This window comes from Odocoileus virginianus, chromosome 20, assembly GCF_023699985.2.
Source record: "Odocoileus virginianus isolate 20LAN1187 ecotype Illinois chromosome 20, Ovbor_1.2, whole genome shotgun sequence".
Classification (NCBI taxonomy): Eukaryota; Metazoa; Chordata; class Mammalia; order Artiodactyla; family Cervidae; genus Odocoileus; species Odocoileus virginianus.
The window spans coordinates 25,811,376-25,828,742 of record NC_069693.1 but is presented as its reverse complement, the minus strand read 5'-3'; the positions used below and the strand labels follow the sequence as shown (position 1 = coordinate 25,828,742).

The 17,367-nt window shown below is 40.2% G+C and overlaps 1 protein-coding gene, 1 non-coding gene and 1 pseudogene across 4 annotated transcripts in view; 2 read left to right on the top strand and 1 right to left on the bottom strand.

Annotated features, from left to right (window-relative positions):
• Positions 1–17,367, top strand: part of CTCF (CCCTC-binding factor) — a 44,968-nt gene that overhangs the window by 14,362 nt on the left and 13,239 nt on the right. For all 3 annotated transcript variants that reach the window (XM_020884925.2, XM_020884924.2, XM_020884923.2), the window contains 3 exons: positions 11,097–11,886; positions 12,231–12,401; positions 16,972–17,105. In XM_020884925.2, coding sequence (XP_020740584.1) covers positions 11,106–11,886; positions 12,231–12,401; positions 16,972–17,105 — 1,086 coding nt within the window. In that variant the 5' untranslated portion in view covers positions 11,097–11,105. The remainder of the gene's footprint in view (positions 1–11,096; positions 11,887–12,230; positions 12,402–16,971; positions 17,106–17,367) is intronic.
• TRNAE-CUC (transfer RNA glutamic acid (anticodon CUC)) lies at positions 5,496–5,567 on the bottom strand. The gene has a single exon. It is a non-coding gene; the product is annotated as a tRNA-Glu (tRNA).
• Positions 14,169–16,486, top strand: LOC110131940 (coiled-coil domain-containing protein 86 pseudogene; annotated as a pseudogene).

The window sequence follows — 17,367 nt, the reverse complement described above, 5'->3', positions numbered from 1 at the left end:
TAAAATAACTATTTTACTCTCCTATTTTAATTTTTTAAACCTTAACTTTTGTTCCAAAGGGGTAAATTATTTTTGGCTAGTGTTCTGCATCCAATAGTTCACTCTCAGGAGACACTGGTTACTTATTTGTAATCGGTTTTTCCCCTTGTCATGATGGCATTAGTATCCTCCGCAGTCACGCAGTCAGAATGGCTACAGTCCAAGGGCTTGCAGAGTCAGACCTGACTGAGTAGGCACGCCCACGCCCCACAGTGGGGATACTGGGCTAGGTTTTTCAGTCTCTCATTCTTGTGATTTGGAGATTTCAAAAAGAGAAAGCTACAAAGTGTCTCCTTTCTTCTCTGTCCTCTAATGATGTCTGGTGTTTTCTATTGAGCAGTCTGAAGGCAAGTTGTTAGGTGACCCCCATGTTAGATTGTTTCAGAATTGCTGTGGCTTGTGGAAACTCAGTGGGGAGTTGGGGCTGCTGTTTCCTACCAAGAGTGTAGCCCGTCTTCTGATCCACTCCAAAAAATAAATTGGGGTTTTTAGCAGTCAGTTGTCCCTTGTAGGAAACAGTAGTGTATTAAACAAAAGTTTTGGTGATTTTATTTGTAAAGTGGACTTCTCGAAATTATCCTTTACTGTCTTATTCTTAGTACATGTATATTTTTTAATAACCAGTCTCCCCAAATGACTATGCAGTGGTGAGTATGAAAGGTTATTTTGGTAGTTTCCCTTTGAGAAATAACCTGACACATTTGCTATAAAGCCATGTTATCAGGTGATAAATTACTAAGCCTTAACATCTTCAAAAATTAGTGTATTCACAATTAGCTTTTATTTGGGGGGCAGTATTTTTAAAACCTAAACCTATACTTGTATTGTCAGGGCTTACTTTTTTCTTTCTGAGAAATGATATAAACATAGTAATGAAGGATATAAATTCATATAGTTAAGCTTCCACTTAGCATACAAACAATGTTTTGTTTTTTATGTTCTCTTCCTGCTTTTGTCGTGTGCAGGGACCATTTACACATGTTTCACATGACAATGACACTAGTACTGAATGTCTGCTGCTTACCTAACACTGTTTTGTGTTCATTGCTGTAGAATATTCAGAAGTGAAAGGCATAGTTCCTGCCCTTGACAAGCTAATAATCTATTAGGGGAAAGACAGGTACACAGAACAGTATATTCAAATAAATGAACAAAATAACAAAAACAAATTAGAGTCAGTCTGCAGTAATCAAGGTTGAGAAATCTTTGAATAGGGGATGACTAGACCTGGAAGAGACAGGACAGTAGGCACTTGTATGGAAGATGCACCAAAGGTGAGGTTGGATGGTTTGAAAGGATGGTAACAAATCATACAGAGCTCTGGGAGCGAAGCCAGAGAGATTGGAGTTGATTCAGTAACCCTCAATCCTCATGAGTTTTTGTGCCTCATTTCAGGAAGATTTAGTCTGGCAGCAATATGCTAGACAGACTAGTAAGAGACCAGCCTGCGAGGCTGTTCTATTCCTTTGACTCTTTTTCTTTCATTCCTGGATTTGGTCCATCACCAGATTTCTGTCAACTACCTTGATTCTAAAGGTAATTGGTAGTTTATCAGAGAAGTAATTTTTGTGAGGAAAATTTATCTAAGGTTTGTGATTAGAATTCTAAGAAAACAGAAAGGTCATGTATTCAGCTAACATGTGTTCCTTTGCCTTCTGGGGTGACCTATAAAGATACAGAAGAGCACAGTAGCCAGGTTTTGCCCACGTTTTATTTAATCTTTACAACAGCCAGTGAAGTGGATACCATTATTATCTTTGTTTTGTAGGAAGGAAACTAAGGCACAGAAGGGTAGCATGTTTCACTCCAGGTCACACTCCTAGTAGGTGGAAGAACCAGAAATGGGATTCAGGTCTCTGGCAGGAAAAGCCTAGCTCTTAATGACTATTCCGTTCTATTTCTCTCCCCTCCCCCCCCTTTTTTAGTATGGAACAAGCATTTTCCTCAGGATTATATTAAAACATTTTTAATATCTGTGTGATATTGTTTTATGGATGTATCATCATTTACCAAATTAAACTTTCCCCTATGGTTGTAATTTTAACTTGTTTATAATTATTTACTCTGATTAATAATGTCCTTATAATCGCTGATTATTTCTGAGCATAAAATCTGAAGCTAAATCATTGGATCACAATTTGAATATTAAAAATTCTTGACTCATGTCACTGGTTACCTTGCTGATTTTTTTTTTTTTTGTAGTTTACTTAGAATATTATATTAGTTTCAGGTGTGCAACATAGTGATTCGATATTTTTTTAGATCGCACACCATACAAAGTTAATATTTTTTATTCTTTGTAACTTTTATAACTGGTAGTTTGTACCTCTTATTCACCTGTGTCACCCACTCCCAGCTCACCTCCTCCCTGGCAGCCACTAAATTGTTCTGTTTATCTGTGAGTTACCCTGCTGATTTCACTGCATTGAGAGTTATCCTTTAAAATAGTCTTAAAGTTTAATAGAGGTACAGTGCTGTCACATTGTTTTAATTTGTATTCTTGTTAATGTTTAGACTTAGTTGTGTTTTTGTTTTTTTTATTCATCTACCATTTTTATTTTTTTGAGTGATCTACCTGTGTCCTTTTCCCAGCCTTTTTTGGTATTTGTCTTTCTCTTATAAAATTTATAACTACTAATATAATAAGGATATTATTATTAATCTTTTGTCATATATACTGCAGATATGTTCTTTTTGTCCATTCAACATGTTTTTGTTTTTACAATTTTTGTTTGTTTTTTTTTTTTAAGCTTCAAGGTGGTCAAAATTTCAATAGTTTCCTCTATGCTCTCCTATCATTTAGGAATCTTAAACATAAAGCCTTCCTCATTCTGAGATCAGAAGGCCATTTACCTATATCTTTTTTAAGTTTGGTTTTCAGATTTGGCTTGTGGGATCCCAGATCCCCAGTCAGGGATCAAGCCTGAGCCTTTGTCAGTGAGAGCATGGAGTCCTAACCACTGGACCAGCAGGGAATTCCCATGTCTTTTTTGTTTTTGTTAATGGCTCATTATCTCTTACAGCAGAATATATTCCAGATGCATCAAAGGTATAACTTACTATAACTTAAATACTGCACTCATTTATAGTTTTTCTGGCACCTTTTGTCAAAATAATTCTCTTTTCCTTCCTGATTTAATTTTTTAAATGTTTATTTGGCTCCACTAGATCCTGGTTGTGGTACTCAGGATCTTTGTTGTGGCATGCAAATTCTCAGTGTGGCACGTGGGATATAGTTTCCGGACCTGGGATGGAACCTGGGCCCCGGCCTTGGTATTCTGATTCTTAGCCACTGGACCACCAGGGAAGTCCTCCCCAAGTAATTTTTAAACTGACAACTTTATAGATGCTACAAGTTGTTTCTGAATTTTCTATTCTGTTTATATTGGCTGACTGTGATAGTGACAGTACTACACTATATTACTTACTGTGGCTTTATACTGTGTTAATATTTGGAAATAAAGGATGGCCTTCATTTTTCAAAAATTTTATCACTATCCTCAATATCTTATTTATTTTTCAGCCAGATTTTGAAAATTATATGAACTAGAAATAACTAACATCTTTATGATGTTTGGCCTTTCTGATCATGGATATAGGATAGCAGTGTGCCTATTGAGTGAGGTCTTTTATGCCTCCTAGAAGGGTTTTGTGATCTTCAAAAAGGTCTGCAAATTTTGAATTGAGGTTGTGTTAAGAATGTTGTAAATTTATATTTCTATAATTGTAAGTTTATTTATAGCTCATCTTGTTACACAAAGAAGTCGAAGAAATGTATAGAAAATATAAATAGTCAATGATACAAATTCAAAACCCCAGAAAATACAAATTAGAATAAAAACTTACTACATAGTTTGAGAGGGAAAAGATTCATAAAGGTGTGGCTAGCTAAAATAATGGTAACATGATCCTGTTACATAGGTCTCAGAATGAAAGAAAAAGATTCCTTAGTTGTGGAGGAGGAAATGGCAACCCACTCCAGTATTCTTGCCTGGAGAATCCCGTGCACAGGGGAGCCTAGCAGGCTACAGTCCATGGGGTCTCAAAAGAGTTGGACATGACTTAGCAACTACACAGATATAGAAAACAAACTAATGATTATCAAAGGAGAGACAGAAGTGTGATGGGACAAATTATGTGTGTGGGATTAAGAGATTAAAAACTCCTATTTATAAAACAGCGGCAAGTTTATATTGTATCAGATAAAGAATTATAGCCATTATTGTATTAATAACATTTGGTGGAGTATAATCTGTAAAATACTGAATCACTGTGCTGTACACCTGAAACTAGTACAATACTGTAAATCTACTGCAATTTAAAAAATTTAAAAATTAAAAATAAACAGGTGAATTTTCCACAGAGAATTGTTAAGATTTTATTTTCTGGATGGTACAAACCACCAGACATTTAATAAAGGGAGTTTCTATGAAAAAAAAAAAAATTCCTTAGTTGAAGCAAAGCTTTTCCAAGCACATAACTCCAAATGAAATTTCTGCCATGTATACTTTAGTGTAAGTCAAGGGCATAATGTCAAAATAAAACTTGGTAAGTACAGTTTTGTAAGGAATAAGACCAAGTGACCCAAGAATACCCAGCTTTCTGGTGGTCTGGCATAATTTGGGTTAAAGCCTAGAATAGAATGCTGAATTCCACAAAGAGGTCAAGTCAGATAAGGACAGAAAAGTCTCCTTTGGATTTACCAGTTAAGGGCCATTACTGGCTTCAAAGCAGTTCAATTGAGTATTGGGGATCAGAAACCAAACTGGTGAACTGAGGCATGGAAGAGATGTAAAGGAATAAGACAGCTTCTGTGAGGTTGATCAAGGGGGAATAGAGAGACAGCAGATGCTAAATTGTCAAGTGGGGTTAAGGGGAATTTTAAGAGAAAAAGATTTGAGCAATAGGGAGCTGATACAGCGCTGACACAAGCAAGAGGGGAGGAGCTGATCCAGCAGGTTCCCTTAGGATGCAGGTCAGGCTGGTGGTGTAGGAGCATAGGCAGACTTCTGGATCCTTTGTGGAGAGTCTGGGCCTGTGTACCCTTCCACTCAACCAGAGTGGAAGCGTGTGTTTTTTTTCACAGTGAGAGAATAGTGGTGAGCAAAAGGTACTCAGATACCAATTTTACTCTCTTCCAGGTTCCTCACCCTCATATGCCAGTTTCACCTTGCCTCAGTCTAAGAGAACCCCCTCTTGCCCCATCTTCTACCCATAAGTTGATGTGATCGAATGATTTTAAAAAAAAAAATACTCCCAAGCTTCAGTTTTTCCCCAAGATTGTAGAGGGTACAGGGAAGGATCTGTTCTTAAGAGTTCCATTTTTTGTGTGCTACTGCAGCCCAGAGGACTAACCCATTTTGCCAAGCTCATTTGGTTGGTTAGGGATGATGAGGGTTTAGAGTCTGGGTTTCTTTCTTTTATTTAGCTGTGCTGCATGGCTTGCAGGATCTTAGTTCCCCAACCAGGGATTGAACCTGGGCCATAGCAGTGAGAGCACTGAGTCCTAACCCCTGGACCACCAAGGAATTCCCCCATGTTTCTTTATTCCTTATCCAGTGCCACTGAGTTGAAGGTGATAGCCAGACACCCACAGAAGAAAGAGATCCTTTAGGCATTGAAGCTGTGGAATTGCACATGTGGATTTAGAAGACCTCTGGGTTGAGACAGCTGAAGTAAAAAGGTTCATGAACTGAATGACTACAGAGACAGGAACAGAGTTGATGTTGCTCAGAGAGGCTGGGGGAAGAGCTCTCAGAAACAAGGGAGAGACCTAGGGCAGCAGGAGCCAAGAGAAAAGAGAGGCTGATGAAGTAGGAATGACTTTCATACTGTTAGATGCCAAAGAAAAATTGAGGATGAGGGGAAGGCCTTCAGGTTGGCTGGTGTGGTTCCTGGTGAATGGTGCTTGTGTACCAAGCAGAGGGACAGGAGAGGGCTGAGTTGGGAGTGGAGTCCTTTTTAGTAAGGTGTTTAGTAAGGTATTTAAAATACCACAAAGCCATATACAAGTATATGTAAATTTTATGTATATAGCCTCATCTATATTTAAAAATACATCTCCAAGAGGTGGAAAAAAAATGAGAAAATAGCATCAAAGTACTAGGTAATTAGGTGTAGAAATTGTGAACAATTTTTTTTAAGTCCTATTTTTCCTTCATTTTTCATATTTCTATAAATAAGCCAGTATACTTTGATAATCTGAAAAAGTTTTGTCCAGAAGTTAATGTAAACCTGTTCTTATTGACATTGGTCCACTAAAAGATTTGACAGCACCTAGAAAGCACACCTGACTCAAGTAAGCAGAGAGGCCAAGAATATTTCAGACTCAAGAGAACTGAGTGGAAAGCAGGAGATGCAGCTGAGCCGGTGGAAGAAGGGAAAGGATGGATCCAAACCACTAATGGGGTGAAACAGTAGGATAGCACAGTCTCTAGGGAGTGGGGAGAGAGACACCCCCCCCCCCCCCCCCAGCCTATTAGGTTAGTTACTGACTGGCAGGCTCCTTCCCTTCCCCCCCACCCCCCCAGAGGAAGTAGAGCGATCCACTCCTGGAAGGCATGCCCTGAGACTTCTAAGCCTGAATGGGAGAGGCTGGTGGCTTGCTACTTTGTGTCTGATTTTTCTCTGTAAAAATAGAACCTACTGCTATGAGACCCTGAATAGATGGTGATGTTCATGGACCTTATGCCATGTGTTTTTTCATGGTGAGAGGATGCTCTTGTCAGGTCAATCCCAGGCAGCCATAATTGGTTTCAGTTTGATTCCTTTCCACCAATTCTTTTTCTGCCTGGTTTTTAATTCCACAGCCTCTTTTGGGTTGGATTTGGTTATTTACAAGAGATTTCTAGTATTTTAAGTTCTCAAATTCATGGCGGAGACAAGGTGGATTTTTCAGTGTTATTCAGATTGTTGTGTGCTACAAAATCTCACCGAGCTCAGAGATTAAATATTTTTCTTCCACCAGTTTTATTACTGAGGATATCTGAATAACCTGGGGTTATATAGTGAATCTGTGGCCGTAGCATTTACAGCATGTAAAATTTTTGTTTTTTTAATACTTTTCCAAGAATGTTTCCATCTTGGGTGTGGCTTTCTTTTCTCTGTTCCTAACTCCAGCATTGAAGTTATCATCATCTGTTGGGGTATTGATTTCAGACCTCATGGCCTGGGAAGTTTTTGGGTTTTTTTTGTTTTTTTTTTAATGAAGCAAGTAATAGTATAAAGTAGTGCATCTAAAACTTTTAATATATGACACCATTTGGGGATCTGTTAAATTGCAAGTTGTAATGCTGTGGGTCAAGGGTAGAGCCTGAAATTCTGTTTTTAGAAGTTCTGAGGTTAAACCAGTGTTCCTGGTCCTCAGGAGCACCTACCCACATGTGGCTGTTGAGAATTTACCATGTGACTGGTTCAAATTGAGATGTACTATAAAATTTATACCAGATTTCAAAGGCTTATTATAAAAAAAGAAGGTACAGTATCTCAACTTTTTTTATTGATTTCATCTTGAAATGATACTATTTTGGATATATGGGGTTAGATTACTAAAATTGACTTTGTTTCTTTTTACTTTTAAATATGGCTACTGGAAAAATTTGAATTATATGTATGTAGCTCACATTTCTATTGGATGACTCTAGTATAGAACATTCTTATCCCAAGAATGATATGTCTGAACAGTAGTGGTTATATAAAAGAAATTATAGCTAGGATCATGCCTAAAGTAGTCTTTCACCATCAGAAATATAAATAAGATCTTATAAAAACATTAGCACATTGATGCTCAGACATATAAAAACATTAGCACATTGATGCTCAGACATTTTTCATTTGTAGGCAGATTAAAGCACTTCACAAATGTCCCTTGACCGTCATGTTCTTTGGTAGCATTTTGTTATGTTTGTCCTGTTAATGGAACAGATAGTAAGAGGTCTTTGCATCGAGCATTGTAGTATACTCTTGGTTGTTGAGTACAAGGGGCTAAGGAAAGTAGGTGATGGTAGAACAAATCAGGGAAACCCAGCAACCCACAAGGTTTTCCATTAGGCTTGGTTTTGTTCTATGCAGATAGTGAGGTTTGTTGAATCAGTCCAAATACGTAGGGTTGTTTCAACCCTGGCCTTTTCCCTCAAAGAGTTTTAACAAGCCCACTGGGGAAACAGATTATTCTGAGAAAAATTTAAGTGCATAATAGTGTGGTTGTTTTATCAGCAAATACATTCAAGGAAAAATAATGGCTTAAAGACCAACCAGTCATGAATCTGAATAGATTATCTGGGGTGAGTACATCTCTCCTCTTTGCAAATATACAGATATACTTTGTTGAAGAAATCAAGCACTGTTCTTTATGAATCAAGTAAGTCTCAATTTTCAGTGCTTAGAAAGCATACGTGATTTCCATTGACAACCAAATGAGTATAGTTTTAATATTTTGTCATTCAAGACCACATTCTATGGCCACAACCAACACATCTTTATCCTGTCTGTTTCTATTCTTTCCTCTATTTGATGCTTTTTAAGCATGTGCATGCAGACATGCACGCACGCACCGTGTTGCCTTTAAAAGTCCTGCCCATATTGATCTCACACCTGGCCAAACCTAGTTTCTTTTACCTTGAGCCATTGTACCTATTCTGTCTTTTGTTAGACAATAACTCTTAAAATGCAGGATCAGGTTTGCATAATCTTAGTCTTTGTACTACCTTGCAGGTGGTCCTGATTTAAGGAGCCTTCTCTGACTGCTATTACGGATAGTGTTAAGGTACCTGAATTGAAGAAACTGGTCTCTGATAGATGTGGCAGAACCTTTGTTTGAGATGAGAGCAAGAATACAAAACACTTTAAATTTTAATTTTGAGTTAACCTTATATATACTTGTCAGTTTTGTTAAGTCAGTTTATTGATAGGAATTGGACATTGCTCAGACTCATTTTACTCTTAGATACCTGGGTATTCTCAGCACTCATAAGATGTAAGAGCCAGAAGCTATAAATCAAAAAGAAGCTGATTTTTCTATTTTCTTTTATGTATTCAGTTAGTATTTATTGTGTTCTTACTAACCTGGGCACAGTGCTAAAGGGTAAAAACTACTGGTTATATAAATGGTTTCTGTCCTCAACAAACTTATGGTCTTTTTTTTTTTTTCCAAGCTTATGGTCTTATAGAGAAGAGAAATAGGTGAATATATTCCAGGTATGAGATGATGGTATGAGACAGTAGGTGGAGGTGTGTGGTAGCTACAAGCAGGGCCATTGGACTCTGGATTCAAGTTCTGATTCTGGCTCAAAGAAAAGCATGGTGAAAAGGCATTGTGATGACTTGTTTTCTAAGGGAGAATTTAGCTAAAAACAGGTCCCTTGCCAGATGTAAAAAATGTGTAAGATTTAAACCAGTTTTGTTAATAACTTTAATATCAAATATCTAGTCAGAGTTGAATCTCATTGTCTCATGGCATTTTTTAAAAACATTTGTTGGTTTGACTCAATACAAACAAGATCCATAGATTGTGTTCGATGTATCTCTTAAGCTTCTTTTGTCTATATCAGGGTTTCTCAACCTCTGCACTTACTGACATTTGGGGACCAATAATTCTTTGTTGTGAAAGACTCACCTGTGCAGAGCAGGATGCTTAGTAATGTCTCTGGCCTCTACCCACTAGATAGCACTAGATACTGGTAGCTTACCTGCACAGGTAGTGACAACCAGAAACATGTCCAAGTCAAGTTGGGTTGCTCAGTCACGTCTGACTCTTTGCAAACCCATGGACTGCAGGATGCCAGGCTTCGCTGACCATCACCAACTCCCGGAGCTTGCTCAAACTCAAGTCCATTGACCATCGAGTTGGTGATGCCATCCAACCATCTCATCCTCTGTCGTCCCCTTCTCCTCTTGCCTTCGATCTTGCCCAGCATCAAGGTCTTTTCTAATGAGCCAGTTTTTCACATCAGGTGGCCAGAGTATTGGAGCTTCAGCATCAGTCCTTCCAGTGAATATTCAGGACTGGTTTCCTTTAGGATGGACTGGTCGATTCTCCTTGCAGTCCAAGGGACTCCCAAGAGTCTTCTCCAACACCACAGTTCAAAAGCATCAATTCTTCAGCACTCAGCTTTCTTTATAGTCCAACTCTTGCATCCATACATGACTACTGGAAAAACCATAGCCTTGACTAGATGGACCTTTGTTGGCAGAGCGATGTCTCTGCTTTTTAATATGCTGTCTGGGTTGGTCATAACTTTCCTTCCAAGGAGCAAGTGTCTTTTAATTTCATATCTGCAGTCACCTCTGCAGTAATTTTGGAGCCTAAGAAAAGAAAATCTGTCACTGTTTTCCCATCTATTTGCCATGAAGTGATGGGACCAGATGCCATGATCTTTGTTTATTGAATGTTGAGTTTTAAGCCACCCTTTTCACTCTCCTCTTTGACTTTCATCAAGAGGCTCTTCAGGATACAGCCTTGACGTACTCCTTTCCCAATTTGGAACCAGTCCTTTGTTCCCTGTCCAGCTGTAACTGTTGCTTCTTGACCTGCATACAGATTTCTCAGGAGGCAGGTCAGGTGGTTTGGTCTCCCATCTCTTTAAGAATTTTCCACAGTTTGCTGTGATCCACATAGTCAGAAACATGTCCAGACCTTGCCAAATGTCTCCTGGCATAAAAATCACTGATCTGTAGGTTCTCCCTGTATCCTTGACATTTTTTTTTACTTCCTGGTGATTTCTTTACAGAAAACAATAAGTAGTTATTCCTGCAGTTTCCTTCAGTCTGGGTTTCATGAATTTCATCCCTGTAGTGTAAATTAATATCCTCTGTCAACCAGTTTCCTATTAATTGGTAGTTGGATCTAGAGGCTTGATTTGTTTAGGATTTTTTTGTTTTGTCTTAAAAGACTACTTCATAGATGGTATTCCCTTCTTCCACAAGGAGGTGCATAATATCTGTTGGGGTTTTTTTGTAATATTAACAAACATTGGTGGTCTTTTTTGTTTTAAAATGTATGTATTTTCATTTAGATAAATTTTATTTTAAATAACAATCTGTGTTCTCCCTTAATAAAGGAAGGGGAAATGGAAGGTGAGGCGGTTGAAGCCATTGTGGAAGAGTCTGAAACTTTCATTAAAGGAAAGGAGAGAAAGACCTACCAGAGACGCCGGGAAGGGGGCCAGGAAGAGGACTCTTGCCACCTTCCCCAGAACCAGACTGATGGTGGTGAGGTGGTCCAGGATGTCAATAGCAGTGTACAGATGGTGATGATGGAACAGCTGGATCCTACCCTTCTTCAGATGAAGACTGAAGTCATGGAGGGTGCAGTCGCTCCAGAAGCAGAGGCTGCCGTGGACGATACCCAAATTATAACCTTGCAGGTTGTAAATATGGAGGAACAGCCTATAAACATAGGAGAGCTTCAACTTGTGCAAGTACCTGTTCCTGTGACTGTACCTGTTGCTACCACTTCAGTAGAAGAACTTCAGGGGGCTTATGAGAATGAAGTGTCTAAAGAGGGCCTTGCAGAAAGTGAACCCGTGATATGTCACACTTTACCTTTGCCTGAAGGGTTTCAAGTGGTAAAAGTGGGGGCCAATGGAGAGGTGGAGACCCTAGAGCAAGGGGAACTTCCGCCTCAGGAAGATCCTAGTTGGCAAAAAGACCCAGACTATCAGCCACCAGCCAAAAAAACAAAGAAAACCAAAAAGAGCAAACTGCGTTACACAGAGGAGGGCAAAGATGTGGATGTGTCTGTGTATGATTTTGAGGAAGAGCAGCAGGAGGGTCTGCTGTCAGAGGTTAATGCAGAGAAAGTGGTTGGTAACATGAAGCCTCCAAAGCCAACAAAAATTAAAAAGAAAGGTAAAATAAGTTTATCCATTATATTCTCAAAACCATTTTGGGATAAAGCACATAACAGTACATATGCAGATTATATTAAATGGATTTATTTTTTTAAAGATTGTGATGTGGGTACCAATTTTTTTAGCCAGTCTAAAAGAAGTTTTTTCAGATTGAGTACTTTTTTAAGTCCTGAAAAGAAAGTAAGAAATCTATTGGTAGCATGAGATAATTATGACTAAATATGACTTAATTTGGTTTAGTTATAAAAAGCAAACAAAATACATCTGTAGCAGTTTAAGCTTAGGATTAATCTTAAAAATTTTGAAACCCTGCAACAAGTAAGTGTTTTATTTTGCATATAGGTGTAAAGAAGACATTCCAGTGTGAGCTTTGCAGTTACACATGTCCACGGCGTTCAAATTTGGATCGGCATATGAAAAGTCACACTGATGAGAGACCACATAAGTGCCATCTCTGTGGCAGGGCATTCAGAACAGTTACCCTTCTGAGGAATCACCTTAACACACACACAGGTGGGTGCTGGATAAACATGTTGGGGACTACAGCTTATCAAAGGCTTAAACTTGAGTTTTAAATATCTTCTAAGCTGATTCCAGTGGGAGTAAAAGTGGTAAGACTTCTTTGTTCTTTCTTATGTTACCCTTTTTATAATCTTGATTTATTGTAAGCAAGTGGACTTATGGGCAAATATAAAGAATTTATGGGAAATAATCCAAATTATATAAGGATGGTGATTCAGATAAAGATTTTCTGTGGTAGTTAACCAACCTATAATATTTCCTGAGGACACCACCATTGTGTTGCTAAAGTTTTAACAACAATGACAAAAACTAACCCCCCAAAATCCCAGGCAACAATTGCCAGGCACTATGAGGAAGAACATTAAAAATAGAAATGTGGTCCTCCTCTGTAAAAACCATAGTTTCTGGTTGTTTTACATCAAAGAATAAGCTACAGTTCATAAACCCAGAATGAAAAATTTAAGACGCCGTTCCAGCATTTCAAACATTTGTTCATTCATGGTCCACACATACTTAATATTCTAATATTAGCTTCATGTAGACTGTGGCCAGGTTCTGGGGTCACTGAAGTGGAGAGACTGGGCTGAAGCTCTCCTGAGACTCTCTTCTGGGCTCTTATACACTTATGGTGTTGATATTTGGCTCCAGGTGCTAATAGAAACTTTTCTCACCTGATTCTTCATGCAGAATAGCTTTCTTCTATCCAGATTCTCTGCCTCATTTCATATGATGACTCTTGTTTTCTCTTTGATGTGTTGGTTGTCTGATGAACATGATCAAGTAGGGGTTGGCTTATAAGCAGTATGCTGTGCCATAGTGTATTTGTTAATGTGACTTAGTCACTTCTCACCAACTCCCTGGATTCTACCCAGACTTGACGATGATATGTTTTATTTGGTAGTTTGAAAATCCTAGGGAAAAGGCAGAAGACTGCATAAAAGCAGCTGAACACATTATAGGACTGCCAAAATGGGAGTACCTTGATGTGGGCACTGTGTATCATGGTCAAGTCCTCAGCTTTGAAAATAAGAAATTTGGCTATTTAAGAGTGATTTGGCAGGACTAATTCATACTAACCAAACCCTCAAGAGTCAGGAGCATAGCAGAACATCAGTTTATGGTGAAAAATGCACCTTTTAATTTTGTAGATACAATAGTATTGCATCCTAGGGGGGCCTGTGTCCAGCTGCTGTAGCAATTGAACGGTGGCCTGGTGAGCATGGACCTTGAGCAGAGGGACATAGTCGGTCATGTGGTACAACCTGATGAAAATTTATGTCCCACGGCGGTGTCCACTTGTTTCCCAATTGCCATGCTTAGGTCTATCGGAAGCAGGCCTCTTTTTCCCCCTTTGGTAATGCTAGGTAAACATTGGAAATTCTTTGTTTTCAGCTTACCGTGTCCTAATAGGAATTGATGTTGCTTTCCTTCTCTTGTTAGTTGTTGTTTTACTTACCTATCTGTACCACCAGAGTGTACAATTTTTCATTCATAAGAACTCTATCCTTCACTTTTAATCTTTAGTGGTACTAAAGAAGCAAACTGAATAAATGAACATTCTTTGGAATTTTCTAGTAATTACTATCATATCCAAACACATTGCCCTCTCCAGTATTCTCAATCTCTGGGAAAATCATTTCTGCAAATGGCTGGTCCTATTCATAACATCGTGAGTCTTCCTAATTCCATTCTCAAAGGTAGCCTGCTTTTGATTTTGGTGTTTGAGATTACCTTGCTGTTCACTTCTTACTCACAGATGGTAATAATAACAACCTGTGAAAACAGTACTGTGTTCTGCTGTCGGCTTTATCTCTTTATTGTGAATATTACTTGGTCATAATATTTCCAGTGCAGTGTTCAGAATATAAAGTGCCTAGAGAATATCTACTAAAGTAATGGTACATTATGGGGCTACTGTGGGAAGACATATTAAAAACAATAAGGTTATCTCAGTGAAAGGAAAAATAAAACAAGGAAAAAAACAAGAAATATAGAAGATACAGTATTAGTTCAAAAAATATTTAAATATTCCATGATTTAACATTTAGATCACAGAATATTAGATTTGGATATATGAAAACAGTCTGTTTAAATCACATAACATAAAAGGCAATACTACTTTTAAAGCCTTTGGTAAATCTCTAGAATACCTTATGAAACCAAATTAAAATAGAAAACATGTTACTATATTTCTATTTTTTTTTAAAAAAAAGAAAAATTTGGTCAATATGGACAGCCCACTGGTTCTGTATATATAATTTCAATACAGTAATTTTGATGTGTAGAAGGATCTTGAATCAAAATAACTGTTAATTCTGTGACCTCTACTTGATAGACATTGAGGTTTAAAAGATGTGTTCTGGGCTCGGAGTTGGTCCCGGAACCATGGATACGCCGCTGAGACGCAGCCGCCGGCTGGAAGGACTGAAGCCTGAATCTCCGGACAACCCCACCTCAATTTTGCGGGTGAGACGGGCCCTTGTGGAGTTCGAGTTGAACCCAGAAGAAACGAGGGAGCCTAGGTCTCCACCGGGCCTGGGATCTCCCAGTAGTCAGCCGGAGACAAGCCCAGGATCATCCAGTCTGCGGAAGGGGCCAGCCTTAGGGTCCCCTCGAAAGCAGCCAGAGCTGGACTCAGGATCCCCCCAGGGTCAGCGAGATCCAGGCCTGAATTTTCCCCAGAGTCAGCCGGAATCGAGTCCTGAATCCCACCTACTTCAGTCAAAGCCAGGTGAGGAATCACCAACGTTCTCCCAGGACCAAGGAGAAGCAGACTCGGAGTTGCCCAAGAGTAAGGAAGAGCCGGCCCCGGGGTCCCCTCGACGTCAGTTGCAGCAGGACTCAGGATCACTAGAGCCTTTCCCCGGTCAGAAAGCACCGGGTCCTGAGCCCTCGAAGCCACTGCAGGAGCCGACACCGCGGTCGCCCGGCTCCCCACGGGGTCAGCATGAGCCGAGCAAGTCACCTGCAGCTGGGGAGCCGGCGAGAGAAGGCCCTGCGCCAAAGAAGCGAGAAGGTTCTTCGGCCCAGGCCCCAACGTCCAAGAAGCCAAAGGAGGAGGTTCCTGTAATCCCGAAAGGGAAGCCCAAGTCTGGGTGGGTGTGGAAGGACCGCTCAAAGAAGAAATTCTCCCAGATGGTTCAGGACAAGCCCCTGCGCACATCCTGGCAGCGGAAGATGAAGGACCGGCAGGAGAGGAAGCTGGCTAAGGACTTCGCCTGGCACCTGGAGGAGGAGAAGGAGCGGCGGCGGCAGGAGAAGGAACACCGTGCGGAGAACCTGAGACGCCGCCTGGAGAATGAGCGGAAGGCGGAAATTGTCCAAGTGATCCGAAACCCCGCCAAGCTCAAGCGGGCGAAGAAGCAGCTGTGATTTATCGAGAAGCGGGACACACTGGCCCAGCTGCAGAAGCAGCCGCCACAGCGGCCGGCCACCAAAGTCTGAGCTCAGGATGGCCGAGGCCTTCGGTGGCCAACCACCGTGTCACACACGGCAGCCCCCAGGCCACTGGCCATCCGCCTCCGCTGATCCGGCACTCCAGCTCTGTGGCTCCCAAATGGGCTCCACCTGAGCTGGGGCTCTGAGCCTTCGAGGGCCATCGGGCAGGTCTCTGTGGAGCAGACGGAGCCTGGAACTTCCATCTTGGAACAGAGACTGGAAGACGGAAAAGGGTCAGCCCTCTCCTCCCCCCTACTCCCGACCACTGCCCTCTTCTCTCCAAGTGCCTTCAAACTGAGAAGAGTAATTTCTGCTTCCTCAGGGAGCTGAAGACTGGAGGTTGACTCCCCAGAATGTGTGGGCTCTGTCTCAGGGTCTTGGGTCCAACCCAGGCCAGGAGACCAGAAGTCAGGAATCCAGCTCCCCCACTGAACCTTTCCAAAGGCTGTTTTGGATCCGTCTGCAGCCCACTGACCCTGTCACCCAGCAGACTAAATCTAACTCAACCACACTTTGCAACACTTAAGGTTAAGATGAGGTGGGAGAGGCATTTGGGGGGGGGGATAGTGTCTCTCTATCTCCCCCTTTCCTGTCCCAGACTCTGCAGAAGCCCCCAGAAATCTGATTAATTCATGCCATCCAGTCTCCAACAAAAATCTTTATTGAACGCCTGCTGTGTACCAGCACAATTCTAGGTGGCAGGGAATACAGACAAAAGTCCCTGCCTTCAAGGAGCTTTCATTCTGATGGATAAAACATAACAAACAAAAAATAATAAAAGATGTGTTCTGTATTTTTTTAGATGGGTTGAAACAGATACTTCTATTAACCTTTAATCCATAGTGATCAGAATATTCACAAAATAGGGATAAAAAAGATTTTGTATTCAAAGACAGCAGACTCAAAATGGTAATTAAGAGAAACTAAACGTTTGGCATGTGTTTTTAATATTTTGAGATTGGTGTTGTAAAGTCAGCTGGGCTCTCACCCGTAGCTTTTGGAGCTACTCTCAGGCACAGTTGGTGAGATAACCAGGGTCCAGCCTCATGCTGCAGTTGTGTCACACATTGAACTCTGTAATTAACCATGTCCTTGACTTTCTCTTATGTCCTCCTTTCTCTAGGTACTCGTCCTCACAAGTGCCCAGACTGTGATATGGCCTTTGTGACTAGTGGAGAATTGGTGCGGCATCGTCGTTACAAACACACCCATGAGAAGCCATTTAAGTGTTCCATGTGCGATTATGCCAGTGTAGAAGTAAGTTCGCTGTAGAAGATCAGCTCCTTGTTGGTTCCTTGTCTTAAGAAGACAATGATTCCTGTGTGAGGATAGTTTGTATCCTCATAATACAATATAGAATATCTTACTAGATTACTACCACTTCTCCCCACCACTAGAAAAAAATTTCTGTAATGAGTGTGAAAGGTTTACCCATTAAAAAAAGAGTACTAATCCATGTGTTATTAATGTTACAGGCAAATTCTACCAGACTTCAAAGAATTAAGTCACTATACCAAGA